The sequence below is a fragment of the Lynx canadensis genome, chromosome F2 (genome assembly GCF_007474595.2).
Source record: "Lynx canadensis isolate LIC74 chromosome F2, mLynCan4.pri.v2, whole genome shotgun sequence".
Taxonomy (NCBI): Eukaryota; Metazoa; Chordata; class Mammalia; order Carnivora; family Felidae; genus Lynx; species Lynx canadensis.
This window is the reverse complement of record NC_044320.2, coordinates 31,723,306-31,743,934: the sequence shown is the minus strand read 5'-3', so window position 1 is coordinate 31,743,934 and position 20,629 is coordinate 31,723,306. Positions and strand designations below refer to the sequence as shown.

Genomic DNA, 20,629 nt, shown 5'->3' with positions numbered 1-20,629 from the left:
CTCTCTCTCTGCCCTTCCCCTGCTGGTGCTCTCTCTTTCTCTCTCAAAATTAATAAATAAACATTAAAAAAAATCCAACTTTTTTTTTCATTCGGTATGTTGGTTGTTGGCCCACTCTTAAGATTTTAAAATATGCTTTCATTAGTTAATTATTTTTAGATGCTTTAAAAATCTGAGGGGAAAAAAAAGCTGGTCAAGACAAAAGACAGTAAGGGCTTGAACGTGGGTGGTGGTGGTAGGGATAAAAAGGAGACAATGGGGGCGCCTGGGTGGCGCAGTCGGTTAAGCGTCCGACTTCAGCCAGGTCACGATCTCGCGGTCCGTGAGTTCGAGCCCCGCGTCAGGCTCTGGGCTGATGGCTCAGAGCCTGGAGCCTGTTTCCGATTCTGTGTCTCCCTCTCTCTCTGCCCCTCCCCCATTCATGCTCTGTCTCTCTCTGTCCCAAAAATAAATAAACGTTGAAAAAAAAAATTAAAAAAAAAAAAAAGGAGACAATGGCTTAAAGAGATATTACTGAGCAGTAAAACAAAAACAAAAGCAAAATTTGGCAGCTATTTAATAAATCATTAGGAAAGATGGTTCTGGAAGTGAGGGAAACAAAGATGAGGTCCATGGAAATCTGTGAATTAGAATTATCTACTGGGAAAGTCACATTAGACAGAACTTTGGAGAACATCCACAGAAAGGGAATGGGAGAATGATGATGGATCAGTGAAGAACAGAGAGGCTTAGGGGAGTGAGGATGCTTCAGCATCCTGGAAGTCAGAGAAGGAACATCCAGAACAAGTGGACAGAGGAGAGTGGAGTCTGACGGAGGCTGTTGGAATTAGTAGTCACATATCTGCCAGTTGACTGGTGACAAGAATATTGGAATAAAAACCAGAAAGCAAAAGTAGGTGGTGAAAAGGGCAAGGCAGTGGATGTGGAGGAACAGTGTGGAGCTGGTCAGTGAAGGGTGGAGAAAGGGCTAGTTGGAAGTCATACCTGAGGCAAAGCAAAGTTGTGTAGAATCGGGAACACAGAGGAAAAAGACCGGGAAGAGGTAGAGATGAAAGATACAGGCCACAGAGAAGCTGCCGATTGCTTTACAGTTCAACAGAAGTTGAGATCAGAGCACAAAAGCACGGGTGGGAAAGCTGTCTTTGTAGTTCGTAGAAAAATAAAACGATTTTATTCTCAGAAAGTTATGACAGTATTCTGAAGAAAAGAACCCTAAATTGCTTTCAGGTGGTCTTCGTTTAGTGTGGTAACTTATTTAAGAATTACTGTAAGGCCCATAACCCTTTATTTCTCTGGCTCTGGTAAATACTTTCTGTAATTTGAACATAGGGGATATTTCTGAAGTGGGTACTTATGATAATCATAAATATAGCCCAATCTCAGTGATAAATGCTTTTAGACCAATTACTGACATGCTCAATTGAATACTAATACCTCCCATGAAATGGCTTTCATGTAAGTAAGACGACAGCTGCTCTACAGTGACAGGGCACATAAAGCTTTGCACCAGCTTGTCTCCAGGGCCACCATCTGTGCGGATCTCAAGTTTTAATACATGGGGTTTCTCGATCCTCTGCAAAGACTGAATTTTCAGGCTGGACATCAGTATGTGTAAAAACAACTTGGAAGGAACTTCTGCATCCATGCTGACCTTAACCGCTCCATTGTTCTAGAGAAACATATGTTTGTGTCCTATTGGAAACTTTGTGTGATGGCTGCTAAAGTTGCTAGAATATCAGGATTGTTTGGCCCTATTTTGCATATCCAAACAAAGATGTTAGTTTACATATTTACTATGAATTTATATTCTGGACAAAATTGAGAAACAAAACAGATTTGAAAAATGGGATGACTTCTACCAGATTTCCATAATTAATATTCCATAATTAATATGCAAGTTTCAAAACATAAAAATTATTATTTTTTTAGGTTTATTTTTTTGAGAGGGAGTGCAAGCGGGGCAGGGAGAGAGAGAGAGAGAGAGAGAGAGAGAATCCCAAGCAGGCTCTGCGCTGACAGCACATGCAGCCCATGCAGGGCTCAATCCCAGGAACCGTGAAATCATGGCCTGAGCCAAAATCAAGTCAGACGCTCAAACAACTGAGCCACCCAGGTGCCCCCCAAAATTATTTTTAAACGTAACAACGTTTTAAAAATTTGGAACTCATAAATATGACTAAAAAGTTAAATAATATTTTTATAATTTAAGAGGAAAAGAGACACCGCTTTTCAGCATTTTGTAGAATTTTACATTTCTCAATTTCAGATATTTTTTTTCAGCAAACATTTATTGAGTACGTTCTTTGTCTCAGGCACTATGCTAGGCCTTGGGTTTACTAGGTTATATTGAGACATGCTGTCTGTCTTCAAGGGACTTATGATCTAGAGGGAAATACAGACCTGCATTAAAATATTAAACCACAGGTTTTAAACATCTTCATGCATTCATAAAAGGTGTTATAAGAGGGCATAGGGGGCTGCGTCTACCAAGGATTAAGAAAGTTTGGGCAAAACATGGTCTATGTTGAGTTGTAATGATTTGGAAGTTAGCCCAGCAGAAGAGGAAAGGATATGTGTGTAACATGCAATGGGACTAGCATGTGAATGGCATGTAAACTAGAGACACAGGTGAATTTGGGAAAATGCAAATCCTTTTAGCTGAAATAGCCTGAGGGGCTGGGTTGGGAAAGGGTGGTGAGGAGAGGGGAAGGTGGGAAGGAAAGCAGGTGTTAAATCATCATGAGTCTTATAAACTATCTCAAGGAATTGGGGCTTTAAATTTTTTTTTTTTCTTAACGTTTATTTATTTTTGAGACAGAGAGAGACAGAGCATGAATGGGGGAGGGTCAGAGAGAGAGGGAGACACAGAATCCGAAACAGGCTCCAGGCTCTGAGCTGTCAGCACAGAGCCCGACGCGGGGCTCGAACTCATGGACCACACGGACCGCGAGATCATGACCTGAGCCGAAGTCGGACGCCCAACCGACTGAGCCACCCAGGCGCCCCTAGGAATTGGGGCTTTAATGTGAGGGCAAATAGAGCAGCTAATGGATATTGGGGCAAGTTTATTATCATCACAGTCTCCTTCTCCTTATTCTCCCTCATTGTTATCATCATCATTGCCATTATCATTTCTTGAACTCTTGCTATGTGCCAGGCAATATTAAGTCTTTTCATGCATTTTTTTTTTTTTTTTTTTTTACTTCTCACTATGACCTATAAGTACTATTAACATTTCTACCTTAAAAATAAACAAGCAAGGGAATGTACTCAATTTTCCTGAGGCCAGAAGTTAGCAAGAAGCACATCTGGAAGTCACACCGAGGGTTTTCTGAAGTGACCATGCCTGCCTCTGTATTCTGCTCTTACTTAGAAAATGATTACATCCCCTGAGGAGCCCTCGGCCTGTAGTGTGCTGCAGAAGAAAGTTTTAGGTGAAAGCTGAACTAGAAATGGGGACCAGTTATAAGGTCATCGTTATTATGCGGGCATGAGAAGATACTGGACACAGGTAGTATGAATGGAGAAGAATGGACATATTCTAAAGATATCACGGAGGTAGACTCAATGAGGCTTAGTAACTAACTGGATGTGTGGAACAGTATTTCTGGCTTGGACCATGAATACACTTCAGAGAGTGCGTTTGTGAAACCTACCAGGTTTATTGGTATTCTAGACAGCCAGAATGCCAGAATGATCAAGCTTATACATTGCTGGTAGGAATATAAATTGGTACACCTTCTATGAAAGGCAACCTACCACCAGTTTCTTCAAAATTAAAAATATGCATAGATTTGACCCAAAAATTTTACTTCCAGGTATTTATGCACAAACACGCATCTACATTGTATCATATATATAAGGATATATACACTGCAGCATTGCATGTAATTGCCAGTATCAGAAGTAAACTAAATCTCCTTCAGTATGAGATAGGCTAACAAATTAGGATAAATCCATTCAATGAAATTATTTACAACTCTTAAAGGTAATGAAGCATCTCTATGTGTGTGTTGATAGGGAAATATTGTATATAGGCATATGATTATATCAAGGTGCAGAAGAAAGTGTGTATAATAGGCTACCATTTTGTGAAAACCAAGTAGGTGGATAGATAGGTAGATGGGGAGATAGATAGGCATAGTTTGGTATAGATAGAAATCCATAGAGTATCCCTATGAGGATAAAAATACTGGGAGTAACAGTAGTTGTGAAGGGAAGTGACTGGATGCCTGGGACAGAGGATGGAAAAGGGAGAACTATTTATCAACATTGTATATCCATTTGATTTTTCTCTGTATGCATACATTTACTATTTTATTTACTTTTTAAGTTTATTTTGAGAGAGAGTGCCAGTGGGGGAGGGGCAGAGAGAAAGGGAGAGACAGAATCCCAAGCAGGCTCTGCACTGTCAGCTCAGAGCCTGATGTGGGGCTCAGTCCTGTGAACCATGAGATCATGACCTGAGCCAAAATCAAGTCAGGTGATTAAGCCACCTAGGTGCCCCTAAATTTATTATTTTAAAATTGACAAGGTAATATAAATTATTAAAATTCAAGGCAGAACACTCTCCTGTTTTTAAATCTTATCTCTAGAGAAACATATATATGATAAAGGGAAAAGTCAAACTCTTAGTCTGATTTTGTTTAAAAATTTGACTTTATATGAAATCAGAGTTTTTATAAGAAAAATAATATCTTTCCCCAATGATTGACTTATATCCTCCCAAATTTATGGAAGCCCTGAAATTCGTAATACAAATATGGGAATATAAAAAAAAAAAAAACACCTTAGTTTTTGAACTGTTATTTTTCAGTCATTAAAGTCATAATGCTGCTAAAGTATTACATTTTTGTCTGGTAGATCACTAACAGTTGGAGGGTACTTGCTATTTATCTAGATGCTTTGGGGTTTGAACATAAAAGATAATTTTTGACCTTTGTAAACTTAGTTTATTTAAGCAAGTAAAGATAATATACATGAAAAATGATATACACATTTTTATGCTCAATATATTTTATTTAGTAAATTGGATATGTTAGTTCAGAAAGAGAGGAGATCAGAGAACCTGAAACTATGAGACAAGAATTCATAGGATCTTGGAGCTTGTATTGATCCTTGAAGAATTGGGATACTTGAAATTAGAGAGGAAAGAAAACATGAGGCCACAGAGAAGAATCAGAACTTCGTAGTATACTCAGGGCACAGGAGTGAGCATTTGAGCAGACAGGCTCAAAGAAGCAGGAATCTAGGTTGGGAAATATTGGTATTCATTTATACGGGAACCAGAAAGCAAGGAAGAGGGCTTTGATTTGACGATGAAAAGGAAACCACCATGTAAAATAAAATTTTCTAGTATTTCCTTGATAATTTATTTTTCTAACATTTATTTTGAGTCTTTAGTATAAAAGGGTTTTCTATACTTAATGCATTTTATTCTTCACTTTATGCCCATTAGGTGTTATAATGCTCTAAGTGGAATTAAATGAAATTCAGTGGACCATTGGTCTTGCCTACTTTGAAATTATTCTATAATTTTAGTATCGCCTTTGGGCCCTAAATTCTCTTTTCTCTAGGCAAAGCAAGGGTGCTCCACTTATGTACACTCAATAGTGCGTATGGTCAGAAACTTTAATTATTTTCATTCTTCCAAGTAATTTGTTTAGGTTGTCTGTTTTAAGTACGAAGTATATGAAAACATATACTTATTATATGGCAGGTTACTTAAACTGATTTTCATGGAATTTTAACATCTTAAAGATACAAAATCATCCATGTATTCATGGGACTAGGTTATGAAAATGCTTCCTTTGCTTAAGAAAATAAGTTTACAGAAATTCGTATATGTTATATAACCAAAATGAACGTGTTAGATTGTAGTATTCTTTTCAGCTCGGTTTGAAGCCCCAAATTTTATTCACGAATGAAGTGATTAAAAGGCTTATTTTGGTAAGCCATAATGTCAATAATCCATTATTTGGGTAAAACATAATCTCAGTAATGCATTGTTGTGTTCAAGGGTTCACAGCTTTAATGAATATGTCAAATGAGGGATCTTCTATTAAATTCACATTCGTTTTCCTTAATATTGTGCTGGAGGAGTGACCTCGAGAGAACAGGTGTACCTACGCTTATAACTTACAATCCTGGCTGGGCATTCAGGCAAAGTCAAATCAATCCATACATTTTAAAAAGTTTTCCCTAATACGAAAATATAGTCTCTTTCTTTGTGAGAATGAGGTGGGTGGAGGCTCTTAGTAATGTTAGTATTTTGCCTGAAAGCTATAAATTCATACTTAAGTATGGAGACTGAAAGATTGTGAATCGTCAAAGTGAACAGAAAATTTAACCTCTCCTGAAGATCCTAAAGATGTTTTCTCTGGAAAGATTTCATTGATAAGCAGTGAGTCATTTAAATGCCATTTTAAGGGAATAACAAGTCTACCTCCAAGGCCTTTGAAAACATCACATCATAGTCTCGTTTGTATTATAAAACTTAGTGAACTTTCTTGAGTGCCTTGTGGGTACCTTCCTTTGGAGAAATAAATGAGATAGTTATAGGATGCAAATAAAAAAAAAGATGATACAATATCAAAATGAATGTCAGAGTGATAATTATAATCATTAGGAATGATCAGTATGGATTTTTTATGTTCATACATTTTATTCTTACAAACATCTAGGTTTAAAATCAGAAAAATGCAATTTTGGGGGCACCTGGGTGGCTCAGTCGGTTAAGTATCAGACTTCGACTAAGGTCACGATCTCACAGTTTGTGAGTTCAAGGCCCGTGTTGAGCTCTTTGCTGACAGCTCAGAGCCTGGAGACTGCTTTGGATTCTGTGTCTCCCTCTCTTTCGGCCCCTCTCCTGCTTGTGCACTCCCTCTCTCTCTCTCTCAAAAATAAATAAACCTTAAAAAATTAAAAAAAAGAAAAATGCAATTTTCTAACGTTTATTTTATTAATCAATATTTAATACAAACTTATCAAAATCCAAGTCAATAGTTACTGCAGATAAAGGACATTGAGTAAAGACTGCACTTTTTAACAACATTGCCAGCAAGTAAGGAAACTTTCCTAAACTTTAAGGGATAGAAAAAGAGAATACCCTCCCAAAGAAAAATTAAGCCAGACAGAGTTCCACAGGCAAGGAAAACTTAATTCAAAATTTTGGAATAGGAGAGTGAGACTGAACTCAATTCTGCTGGAACAGAAGACAGAAGGGTTTTTAAGTGCTAGAGTGAACCAGTAGAAAAGCAGTGGAGGATGTTAGGAGGAGGTTGTGCAGTGTGATTAGGCCATCAGTGTTGGCTAACTGGTGCTTATTGAAGCGAGGCACCTGTCCTCCCACAGAGCCTGGGAGGTAGGCATGATCTCCTTTGATGGTTACATTTCCAATGGATGGCTCCCCGTCCTTGAGAAAGACGTTCCTGGGTTGTACAACTGGCAAGAGGCTGATAGATTCATATCTCAAAGGGGCAGAGAAAGAATTTACAATTGCAAGTTTTCTGTAGTAAACACTCTAAGAAAAGAGAGGTCAACGGTCTAGAGTCAGGAGGAAGCCTGCCCAAAGTTGAGTCAGGTTGAAGGGAATAGGAAGAGGCTGCCTTCCTTGGTGAACGCTTCAGTTATATGAAGTCATACTGACACTATTTGGCCATTTTGACTACAAAACTAACAGTTTGAAATGGTTTGATCAAAGATCCTGGGATCAAATTTCTTTACGTGTTATTCCTACATTTTGCATAAACAAATAAATCTGCAGTTGTGGTCTTTGATTATATTCTTTGTCACTCTAAAGACTTAGGGAGGGTTTTATAGGTATTTACATATATATTCTATGTGCATATGTTTGTATAATGTATGTGTGTTTATCAAAAACACATTAAAAATTAAAGTTGCCAGAAAAGGAAAAAAAAGTTAGGATAAAAATATAGACCTTGAGGCCTAAGAATAATTCTTAAAGAAAAGTGACAAGTTTGTTGCAGAACTTCCCATAAGTTAAAGCAAAGAAAGAAGCATAATGTCCCTGTAGGATTAAAGCAATTAAGAAATTTAGAATAATTTCTTGGTGTTGAAATCTGACACATTTTTTGCTTTGAGTGCACATAAGGGCAACATTTTTGTGTTGGCAAATATCCCACTAAACCTTATAGCTAATTTCACAGGCCTAGATTTTGCTTGCTTATTTATTATTATCTTTAATGATACCCCTCAATGCAAACTCTTGGCAAAACCCCAAAGTATAATTCAGTGAAAGTAATTTGGTTACATATTAAAATAATGACATCCAGATACACGGCTCTCTAAAATAGAATTAAGAATTAAGAACTAAGATTATCTAGGGGCACTTGGGTGGCTCAGTTGGATAAGCATCCGACTCTTGATTTTGGTTTAGATCATGATCTCATTGTTACTGAGTTTGAGCTTCACATCAGGCTCTGTGCTGACAGTGCAGAGCCTGCTCGGGATCCTGTTCCCCTCTCTCTCTGCCCCTGCCCCACAGCATGTTCTTGCTCTCTCTCAAAAATAAATAAATAAACATTTAAAAAATTAGATTATCTAGAATGAATTACCTCAGACAATATTACGTACATTGTTTTTTCCTTTTTTTGGTAACGGAACTCTTGATAAGAATCAGATAATACAGATCTTGAGAGTTTGAAGTTACCAATTTTGGGAGCAGAATTTGGAGCTCCCCTGTCCTTAATAGATGTAAGTCCATATGCTTTAACAATTAACCAATGGCAGGGTGGACTTGAAAACCTCTCTTGGCATGTAAGGAGATAATTTAGGATACAGATTTTATAGCCGCTTACTTAACTGGCAGCTGGGGTCTATTAAAATTAGACTCCATTAGAATTAGTCTTTATCCCCCTGTAGCTTCTCATACGTCCTTGTAAATACACAGCAATTTTCAGAGTGCATTCTGCTTTGTTTTATTTTTTTACATGATGGCATCTATGTTAGTGAATTCTGTATGTGCAAAGACCATATTTTATTAGTTTTTGCATCCTTAGTACTTAGAGTCTGATAAATAATAGGGCACACAAAATAGTTTGTTGGTTCTATGAAGGATTTAAGAAAACTGAAGAAGTTTGATATTCAAAATTATATATAAAATATGTAAAATTGCCAACAAACAATGGACTTATTGCACCTCACCTCTGTCCCCTGTTTGTCACTTTGTAGTAAGTACAGAACCATAAAATATTGTGGGTAAAGGTCATTGAGTCACAAACATAATGGCAGGCAATGCTAGTTTTCTCCGTACCCACTTTTATCCCCATTTTCTAATAGGGACCTTGGTTTGTGGCTGCCTAGAATGATGGCTGCATTTGCCAATCTCCCTTAGAATAAGAGTGGCCAAGTGACTAAGCTCTGGCCAATGAAATGCAAGCGGAAATGGCATGTGTAAATTTTAGGAAGCATCCCTCTTTCCTTCTTCCTTCTTGCTGACCAGGACACCGGTACTCTCTGGAGCTCACAGCCACTTGGAACGTGAAGGGGACCACAGGTTGAGAATGGTAGAATGACAAGAGGGAAGCCTCCTTCTCTGGTGTTTATGGAATTGCCGTAACTGCCTGGACTTCTTAAGACTCAAGATTTGTCTATAGGAGAGAGAAATATCAATGGTCTTTTCTAAGCCACTCTGAGTTTGGGTGTTGTTTTTTTGTTTTGTTTTGTTTTGTTTTTTTTCTAAATACCGATGATGGGGCTGAAAGCTTCTCTTCTTGTTCCCATATACTCTGTGTAAATCTTTATTAGAACACTTACTCCAGTTTATTATAATCATATTTTTTTAATGTTTATTTATTTTTGAGAGAAAGAGCACAAGCAGAGGAGGGGCAGAGAGAAAGGGAGACACAGAATCCAAAGTGGGCTCCAGGCTCTGAGCTGTCAGCACAGAGCCCGATGCTGGGCTTGAACTCATGAGCCCTTGGGATCATGACCTGAGCTGAAGTCGGACACTTAACCGACATAGTCACCCAGGTGCCCCTATAGTCATATTTTTTACATAAAACATTCTTTGAAGGCAGAAACATGCCTTCTTTATGTGTCATTCATCCCTATCCCTGAACTCTACCTAGGATAGTATACGTGCACATAGTATATCCTCATTAAATGTTTGTTTAATTGAACAGTACTGGATTAATGACCTGAACTAAACTGCTTAATTAATATAGTACCATGGATTTAATTGTACCCTATGAAAATTTTGGTTCCAGATCATGGGATACAGTATAGAGTAGATACTCATAAAAAGTGTGTGGAAATGTTAGGTAAATACGTATAGGCTTACCTCCCACAAGTTACTCAGTATGAATTCATATTTTCTCCGAGGTAGTAGCGAATGATTTTTTTGTTACAGTTTTGGACATGGTAATAATTTGTGCCAGGGAGTTTTTTTTTTTTTTTTTATGTGTGCAGTGGCCAATGAGGATCTTTGTTTTGATCCTTTTATCACAAGGATATAAAACTAATTTAGAGAGCATAACTGATTAACCATATGGAGAAAAAAATTGGTGCCTCTAAAAACACATTCTGTTCTTTCCCTGTGTTCTCTCCTTCAGGGAATGAACACTGTATTCATCTTTAAACTTACTTTAAAGGTAAAGCATTCAGCTTATCATATGGGTGATTTAATTTTATCTTTGGTTTATAACATGTCTTATATTTTAAGAAAAATGTATTTTTCTGTGTCTTATACCATGGCAAAACTATTGACCTGGGTGAAATACATTTGTGAAAAGTCATATAGACTGGGTACTATAGATATCATTTTATTTCTTTTCTTTATAGGTTATTTCAAACTTGAAGTGCATCATTCCAGCAGCGAATTCCTGGTGGTCTTGTCTACTTGACCTACTCGTTCCCTATTCTGAAATCTAGAGAAGACTGTTCCACAAGACTCCTCTGTAAACTGCTGCAATGTCTGTATCTAATTTATCATGGTAAGTGAATCACTTTCTAACCTACAGTCCAAATCCATGCATAGCACGAAGCAATATCTTGTGAGAAAGTTTTATTGTCAGAACCGGAGCAGAAAAAGAACCTGAAAAATCTGGTTTCCAGAGATTGTTGTCCTGTGTTAAGGTAAGGAGAGCTACCTAGAGTTAAAATTTTAAGACTTTCAGCATTGTGGTATCTACAGACTCTGGAAAGAGTTCAAGGCTTTTATGAATCCGAATAACATACCGTACCTTTCTTTCTCGATACCTAGGGGACAGTTAAGTAGGAATTAAATACTCATTCAGTGGTCCTAGCTACTGTTCTGTTCCCGGGAGCAGGAATAACAGGCCGTAAGGGCAGCTGTAAGGGTGGGATAGGTCTTTTTTCATCAGTGCTTTTCTTCAAGCCTCCTAGTTCAACATATCTACCCAAACTAAACTGAATGGAACTCCATTATGGAAGAGAAAATTCCCCCGTGGATTCACATCTCTAAATAACTGGCATTCTGAATAATCTTGACTTCTAGTTCATGTTTCAGTGCTGTTTGTAATTTAAAATAAGAAGTGTGCAATTTTTTTTTTTTTTTTTTTGGCGTATAATCAACAACTTTTCTATGGCAACAAAGAGCAATACTAGCAGGGATGAATTGGAAGCCAATTTTTTGAACTTTGAATTCTTTTTTTTTTTTAATATAAAGAGCTGAGTAAGTGACATTATACAGATATTACAATAATACAGAAACAGATTATATAATATTATATAATACAGATACAGATTGTATAATATATAAAAATACAGATTATGTAATACAGTTATTATACAGTATTCAATATGTGAATGTAAGAAAAACCTGGTAATCCTGTCCATTTTCATAGGAGTCCATTTCATCGTTGTCTTCAGTTTGTGCCAGGAATATAAATAGCATTACATTACAGACTGGTTTCTGCAATTTAGCTCCATGTATTTATTTTTATTAGGTGAGCAATTTCTTCAGGGCAAAGGGTAGAATTGGTTTAGATTGAGAGTAGTTTTTCTGAAGGACCCAATTTTTATGGACTCCCTAGAATATGTCTTTGGATTTTTACTGGGTGCTAAAGATCTCAGTTTAAAAAAAAAATGAATTAGGGGTGCCTGGGTGGCTCAGTCGGTTAAGCGTCCGACTTCGGCTCAGGTCATGATCTCATAGTTTGTGAGTTCGAGCGCCGCATTGGGCTCTGTGCTGACAGCTTAGAGCCTGGAGCCTGCTTCCGATTCTGTGTCTCCCTCTCTCTCTGCTCCTCCCCTGGTCACGCTCTGTCTCTGTTTCTCTCTCTCTCTCTCAAAAATAAAATAAACATTAAAAAAACCTTATTTTAAAAAAGGAAAAAAAAATTCTGTGGAATGTGTGAAGCCCTTCAAACCCCTGGAAAATATTAAGGACATATTTATTTAAGGAAATTATACTCCTGACAAATGATTGTGTTGGAGGTGAGTCTTCCAAAAGCAGGCTGCATGCCAAACAAGAAAGAGAAAGATGAAGGGGAGAGGACAGAAAGGAGAACAGGGGAAAGAGGAGAAGGTGGAGGAGATTAAAACACAGCTGTGATTGTCATATCTCAAGATAGGTGTGGTGTGGCCTGGTTCACAGAATCAGGACAGGGCAAACACTTGAACCTGTCCTTGGTGTGTACCTCAATTAACAGTTGACCTGATGTAATGTAATGGTTTGGTCAGAAGCCATCTCTTCAGTGTGATGTTAGGCCATACAAAACACAGTGAATGTATGTGTGTTTCCAGCCCAGACAAAGAGAATGTATGTTGTGTTTCCAGCCCAACTGTCTAGCACACCTCTTAGAATTTAGTAGCTGCTGTACACACTTATGAGGTACAAATGAGTGAAAAATGCAGAATAGGTAATTCAATGGTGAAAATATTTTGATCCTAAAACATTTCTTTTGGTTGTGGGGATATCTTACAGAATTCATATATCTGAAATTTGTTAGAATTCTTCCCATGTCAAAGGTACAAATTTTATAGAAATAATTCTTGGATATTTTCATCCAACAGTACCCTTAATTCTGGCTACACAGAACGTTCCACATTAGATTTCCCTACAGGGACTTCTTCATCTCTTTTGCCAGTGTCACCCCATCATACAACAGTGTGGAGTTTGGCATTAATTACATTCGTTTAGTGAAATTATTGTAGCCCACGGTCTGGCTCTCTTTATTGAAATCTAGAAACCAAGACATGAAAATACTGACGTTGGAAAATAAACTTGTCTCACAGATTATTACTTTAAAAGAAGATACATAACTTTTACGGATGCTTGATTTGGCCTGACCAGTCCATCCTGTAACTGTGGAAAACGACATGGGAATCTTAAGTCGGAGGCTTGGACGGTGACCGGATAATCAGAGCAAGGAGAGTTAGATGCTTCCGGTGTTCGAGGGACTCAGGATAGAGTACACCTGGCGGGATATGTCTGTCAGTAAGGCTGTCTCTGCCAGACGCCTCCATCTGTTTCTCAAGGCAGCTTCTTCATGGCTGGGAATTAGAGTAAGACGCCAGTCTTCATCTCTGTGCCTCTTTTGAGTTCCGCTCCTGCCAGACTCCCCTCTGTTCAGCTACCTTATTAATGTTAGCAGAGTTTATAGTCAAAACCCACCTCAGTCTGTGAACAGTTTGGTCTGCCTACCTTGACACTGTACATATCTAATCATATCCATGTGTTGGTTTTAAAATTAACTCTGAGGCTTAATGGATGGGGGTGCCTAATTGTGATCCCTGCACACAACCTAAGAATTTAGAAAATATACGTTCATGTTAACCACTATCCAAGCAATCCTCCCAGCTTTTAAATATGTAGCGTAAGAAAATTACCTTTTTACATATTAAAAGAAACTTCCTTGCTCTAGGACTTATGGGTATGACATTTGAAAAAAATATATATATTCAATAATTTGGCCCTTTCATATAGAATCTCAAAAAGAAATACAATCTAGGAAATACTCAAGTTTCTAGGAAACTATGCAATGCCAGTCAGGTGAGGAGAGTAGTAGGAATTGATTATAAGAATTACATGGTAACATACAACAGATGTTTCATGAATCTTCCTGTTCAGTAAATAATTTCCAGGGGGAGGCAACGATTGAGTTGATGTTGGTTGAGATAGAGACAAAGGGATGTACAAAATCAATTACAGACATCCATGGACATGTGACAGACGACAGGAGACAGGTTCCAGGCTATGATCTGAGGGAAAGAATTGTTTCTGGTAGCAGTGGTAATTAACAGGAGACATGAAGAGGCACAGAGAATTGAAAAAGAGTCCTCCTATGTCTATAGCACAAAGAGGGGAATGGTGTGATACCGAGGGGTATTTGAAAGGACTCTCTGTGCTTCTTCCCTGATAATCATCTTCAACCTGTTTTTTTATGTTTTTATAAGATTAATATAATATATATATATATATAATATATGTGTATATATAATTGTATGGGCATATATATAACATTTTAAAACATTCATTTCGAAACAAAATTTTTATGACATGAAAGCTAAGTAAATATTATCAAAAGTGAACATTTATATGGCATTTACCATGTGCCAGGCCCTTTTTTAGAGACTGTTTGGATATTGACCCACATACTCCTCACACAACCTTATTAGAGATGTAGTAGCTATTTGCGTTTCCACAAGTGGAAAATATAGGCACTGAAAGTTAGGAAAGGTACCCAGTATGCCACAGCCACTAAATAGCAGAATTAGGATATGAATTCAGGCAGCTAGTTGGTACTCCTAGCTGCTGAACTACCCATATAAAAACCAATACTATCTGAGTAAAGCAGTACCCTTGCTATGTGTGTGTGTAGTTTCGAGGTGAGTGCCCTAGTTCCCATTTCCAACCAGAATTTTCCCCCTTATTTCCTCAAATATAGACATCCTGGAGCCTCTCCTGGAAGGAAGTGTATCTCTACACCTGGAAACACTATCAGGGATTAGAATAGTATTGAGGGTAGAATGTGGAGGCAGTAGATGAGCCCCCTAATTTCCTAGAGGAGGTGAAAAGGTTGTTGTTCTTAGAAACTTAGGTGAATCTCCAAAATTATGTAAGATGAACTACCTAAACTACACAATATAAATCTTAGTCCCACTAGTCATGTTACAGGCTAGGAATTGTCACGTTTTCCTCTTGATACAAAACAGGCACAACAGAAAGGTATCAGCACTTTGCTATAATTCAACCAACATGGCTCTTCAATTGCCCATCTCATAGAGACCCTCCATTACTAAATCAAGTACTTTCGACTCCCCCTGGCTCTACTGCTCCCTTAGCTCCCATTATATTAGTGTTATGGTTACATATGTTAACCAGTATTCAGAGAGAGAGATCCTAGTATGTCTTAACTGATTTTGCAAAATGCCATCTTTTTGACCCCAAGTTGGTTTTTGTCGTGATGCCTGAGCACATTTCAGCTTTTGTTCACAGTATCTTAAAGACTGTGGCACCTGGCAGAGGTGAAGGTAATTGAACCAGAGCCATGTATGGGAGAAAGAAGACACTGGATGAATGAAAGTAAAAAAGCCAACTAGCCACTCAAAATCCATTGAGCATCAGTAACGTGCTATTCCCCGTGCTGAATACAGAGATGCAGTCTTAGTAAAAAGGAACGACTCTTCTTTTTTTTTTTTTTTTTAACGTTTTTATTTATTTTTGGGACAGAGAGAGATAGAGCATGAACGGGGGAGGGGCAGAGAGAGAGGGAGACACAGAATCGGAAACAGGCTCCAGGCTCTGAGCCATCAGCCCAGAGCCTGACGCGGGGCTCGAACTCACGGACCGCGAGATCGTGACCTGGCTGAAGTCGGACGCTTAACTGACTGCGCCACCCAGGCGCCCCACGACTCTTCTTATAGGAGCTCATCTCTTAGCCAACAAGACAGAATAATCGAATAACTGATTTAATGTGTTAAGTTTTCTGAAAGGTATGGCCAGGGTGTTTGGGGAAATAAAATGGATATGTGTTTTTCCTGCATGGGAAGAGATGGCTTATTTTTCAGGAATGCTGTACATCTCTCACATTTACTCCTAAAAATAAAGCAGTATGCTGATTACAAACAGTCAAACACTATAGAAAAGTATAAAGCAGAAATAAAAAATGACCAAAACCCTACCATACCTAGAAAGCCACTGTTAAAAATGCTGAGGTATCTTCTTTTCTATATATACTCACATATTTTTGCAAAACAACTCAAACCATGCGTGATATTTTGCCATCTTCTGTTTTCAATGTATAATTCTAGGGTCATCTCTCTGATAGAGATAGAATGACATCATCACATGTAAAGGCTGAGTGACATTGTATGGTAGTAATGTTATTTATTTCATTCATCTGGATTGGACCTTTGTGTGTTTTCTAATTTTCACTTTTTACTATTGTAAATACTTCTGTCATGAGGAAAATTATTCAAATACTGCTGGGTCACAAGGCACTGTGTCATCCAGGGCACCTGGTGAGGCCCTATGCTGTTGTAGCTCCTTGGATTGCAGACATCAAGGCTATGGAGAAAATATATATACTTTCTGAGAAAGTATCTTATCAATTCATCTCTTTTTTTTACTTTAGAAAATTAGCTGTCATGTATGCTAAAATCCCCCATAAACATTGAAAATATGCTAATTGTCAAGGAAATATTTACTTACAGCTGATTAATAGGATTTTATCAAAAGTCAACAAACATTCCATCATGGATGCTCATAGATTGAAAATATAGCAAAGTCTGGGTTGTGTGAGTTATTGATGTATTGACTAAATTTAGAAGTGGTAAATGGTCTTCATTGGATATGTATATAGTGTAAAACGCTATTATGAAGGTTGGTAAGTTCAATAAAACTCTGGTAGGAGATGAAAACTAATTTGATTTACCTTCTTTATCCAAAAGTAATAGTGTGTTAGAATCCTAGAAATGAGAAAGATGCAAAATTAGAAGTGTATATGCTTTTCTTTGGCAGATTATTTGCATTATAATGTTTTAATTTAAGTTCTTCTTTAAAGAATAAATGAAGAAAAGGGGTGCCTGGGTGACTCAGTCGGTTGGTCATGATCTCATGGTCCGTGAGTTCAAGCCCCACGTCGGGCTCTGTGCTGACAGCTCAGAGCCTGGAGCTGCTTCGGATTCTATGTCTCCCTCTCTCTCCGCCCCTCCCCTGCTCAAGCTCTGTCTCTGTCTCTCTCAAAAATAAATAAACATTAAAAAAAAACAATTAAAGAATAAATGAAGAAGTGAATCACTCGGTACCATTCTTTGGTACCTGCATTTAGGAGGAAAGAAAAAAAGATTCTGGAGAGACAGAGGCATTCTATCTATATTAAGGACAGAGGAAAATCAGAGTCTTTTCTCAAAGGTTGCCTTAACTGCTATTCCTTGAACCACTTTTCCTACACTGTTAAATGGCAGCCTCTCAGGGGCAGTAATGGCAGAAGAAATAGATACGTGAATCTTCTCTTTTTGAAGGGATCAAAACCCACAGTGGGAAAAATGTGGATAAGTAGAAAGACTGCAAAGGGAAGTTTTTACCCCGAGTTGTATAGTAAATGGTAAAAGTCAGAATTGTCAACAGTTTATTATTGGAAGAGAGAGAGAGAAGGTTAGACATAAATATAAAGCTAATATTTCTAATTGAAAAAAAGACGGGGCTTTCTGAGTGATAGGAAAAGCTTAGGTGGTAAGATACTGTATTTCCCAGGATGGTAAGTGCATTGAATGAATAACTATTATGTTAAGATGCTGGAAAGAGAGAGTATGTTTTAGAGCCTAAAATTTAGGAATCCTCATGTAAGTGGGAATGTTCAGCTTGTAAAAAAGTAGATCCAGAACACAGAAGAGTAATTTGAGTTTAGGAGAGAATAAAGAGCAAATGAAGTAGGAGAGAATGAGAAGAGAGAATAAAAGAGCCAAAATGAAAATTCAAGAGGGATAAAAATATGTTTCCAAAATCACAATTGGATGGAAGTCAGTTTACCAAATTCTGAATAATTTCAGTATCTCTTTCTATTCATAATATACCTTTTCAAATAGAAATTCCATTATTGGGGTGCCTGGGTGGTTCAGTCGGTTGAGCAGCTGACTTTTGATTTCGGCTTAGGTCATGATCCCAGGGTCGTGGGATCAAGCCCAATGTCAGTCTCTGTGCTGAGCATGGAGCCTGCTTGAGAGTCTCTCTCTGTGTTCCTCTGCCCCTCTCCCCTGCTCACACACTCTCTGTCTCTAAAATAAAAATTTTAAAAATTTAAAAGAAATTTCTTCATTATTAATGTGATTAATCCTATTTTGATTTTGGCTTGACACTTTAAGTAAACACATTATATTTTAGTATCCCTGATCATGTTTGGCTTTGAGCTGTGTGCCTTCAGAAATGGCTTTTTAAAAATTAAACATTTAGGGGCACCTGGGTGGCTTGGTCGGTTAAGCGTCCGACTTCGGCTCAGGTCATGATCTCACGGTCCGTGAGTTCAAGCCCTGCGTCGGGCTCTGTGCTGACAGCTCAGAGCCTGGAGCCTGTTTCAGATTCTGTGTCTCCCTCTCTCTCTGCCCCTCCCCTGTTCATGCTCTGTCTCTCTCTGTCTCAAAAATAAATAAACGTTAAAAAAAAATTTAAAAATTAAACATTTATAGGAAACCTGGATACCTTTTTCCATATATCAGCTTCAAATCCTTTCTCCTTGAATAACCAAATAATTAAACAGAATATTTTTGTTCTTAAACATTAGTGCCAACTAGACACAAATCACATTTTGAAGAAAATTGGTAAATCTTGGCCAGCTTAGAGGAGTTTGTTATCCTGTGAAGTTAAGGAATTTGAGGTTGCAGGTTCACTTCCCACAGAGACCAATTAGTTCTACTGTCTTCTCTGGCCAAAGCCTATACCTGTGACCTTGACCAGGCCTCCTTCCCAAACTTGCCATTGGTCACAAGTCATTAGAAACAGGTGATTGATTATCAGCAATTCACAGTCAGTATTGAGAAAATATGTTTACACTAAAGCCAAGTGCTCTTCAGGGCTTGATAATGGGCCATATGATTTTCCTTTTGAATATCATCCAGGTCTATATACATGCTTTGAAATATGTCTTTTCATCATTCCCAGGGGAATCATAATGTACTTTCTTGTAAAAGAACTAGAGTAAATTATCATGGCAATATTTCCTTAGGCCATAGAAAATTTAACATAAAACTGGGCAGTCTATTTCAACCCTGAAGACTAGAGTTATGAAACACCAGCCCTTTTGGACTTGAATAATTAAGATAAAGGCCACTGAATGGTCTATGAAATAGTTTTAGTTATTAAAAGTTATGTAGGCTAAGGTATGTTTTTTTAGCATGATCAAAATTAAATTTTGTAATCTTAAACATCCTTTGCCATTGGTGTATAAAATTTTCAATGACTGTGTCATCCTGGTATATATCCCCCATTGTCTTTTTTTTTGTTTGTTTGCTTATTGGATTTATTTTTGATTTGTTTTTAAGATTGTGAAGAGAGTTTACCTTGATTTTAAATCTATTGCAGTGTAGTTAAGAAAAAACATTTTTCAACTCAATTGGACAGTCACTAAAACAGATGTATTCATTTATACTTGGTTTTATGTTCTTTTTTTAAAGAATAGTTTTGTTGTTACAAGTTTCACAGGAATTTAACAATAATACCTGTGCAGTTAGAGAGATAGATTAGTCGAGTTTAATTTGATCTAGACCAGCAGTACATTATTTTTATGTAAATTAGAAAATATTTTCTTACATTTATATTCATTTGTGGCTTCATTCAACAAACATTTTTGAGTGCCTACAAGATGCAGTTTTCAATGCTGTGGATAGAATAGGATGATAAGCGCAACAGAAGTCCCTACTCTCATTAAGCTTATATTCTAGTGCTGAAGACAGACATAAACAGAATAAACAAATATGTTTTGTAATACTTGATAGTGACAAATATTTTGAAGGATAACCAAGCAGAGTAAAAAGAGTGATGGTGGGGAGTGGGGAATTGGTCAAGAAAAGCCTCTTGGACAGGGTGACAACATTTAAGCAGAGAGGGAATAACCAATAGAAGTCCTAGCAGAAAACCATTTCAGGCAGAGAAACAGGAAGGGCAGAGGCTGTAAGAGTAACATGTCCCTGTTGTATTTGAGGAAACATCAAGGAAACTAGTTTGCTAGAAACAGGCAGTAGAGGGGAGAGTCCCAGGAACTGAGCTGATAGAGGTATCAGGGGGACATGCTGAGCATGAGGAAGACTGGATTATATTCTAGATGTGATAAGATAGGAAACTTTGCCCTCACTGACCAGATTACAGGTGAAAATTCATATAAAACATAAATTCAGTGAAATTCAGTAATGGGAAGAATTGAGTGTTGGGAGCAGAGTCTTGATCTTATTTCTATTTCAAAAAGACCTCTCTGTGATCTTCAGATTTTATGAAAGCAATTCATATTGTATTCTTAATATATTCTGCAGATATGATTAATAAGATGTAATAATGAAAGAAAAAAAGTAAGTTAATGAAAAACCTTTTTCATGAATATAGCCTGTGTCTCATTATCATCCATTTGAAAAGATTCAACAAACGATATTTCTGAATAATTAGGGGCATGATATAAAAGATATTTCATCAATAGAAATATTCTGTCTTCCATTA

The 20,629-nt window shown here is 37.5% G+C and overlaps 1 protein-coding gene across 2 annotated transcripts in view; it reads left to right on the top strand.

Annotated features, from left to right (window-relative positions):
* The first annotated feature begins 10,807 nt into the window (after positions 1-10,807).
* The window catches only part of OXR1 (oxidation resistance 1), a 364,732-nt gene continuing 354,910 nt past the window's right edge, over positions 10,808-20,629 (top strand). Inside the window, exon 1 of one of the 2 annotated variants that reach the window (XM_030304531.1) lies at positions 10,808-10,955. In XM_030304531.1, coding sequence (XP_030160391.1) covers positions 10,933-10,955 — 23 coding nt within the window. In that variant the 5' untranslated portion in view covers positions 10,808-10,932. The remainder of the gene's footprint in view (positions 10,956-20,629) is intronic. The other variant, XM_032591945.1, reaches the window with a different exon arrangement.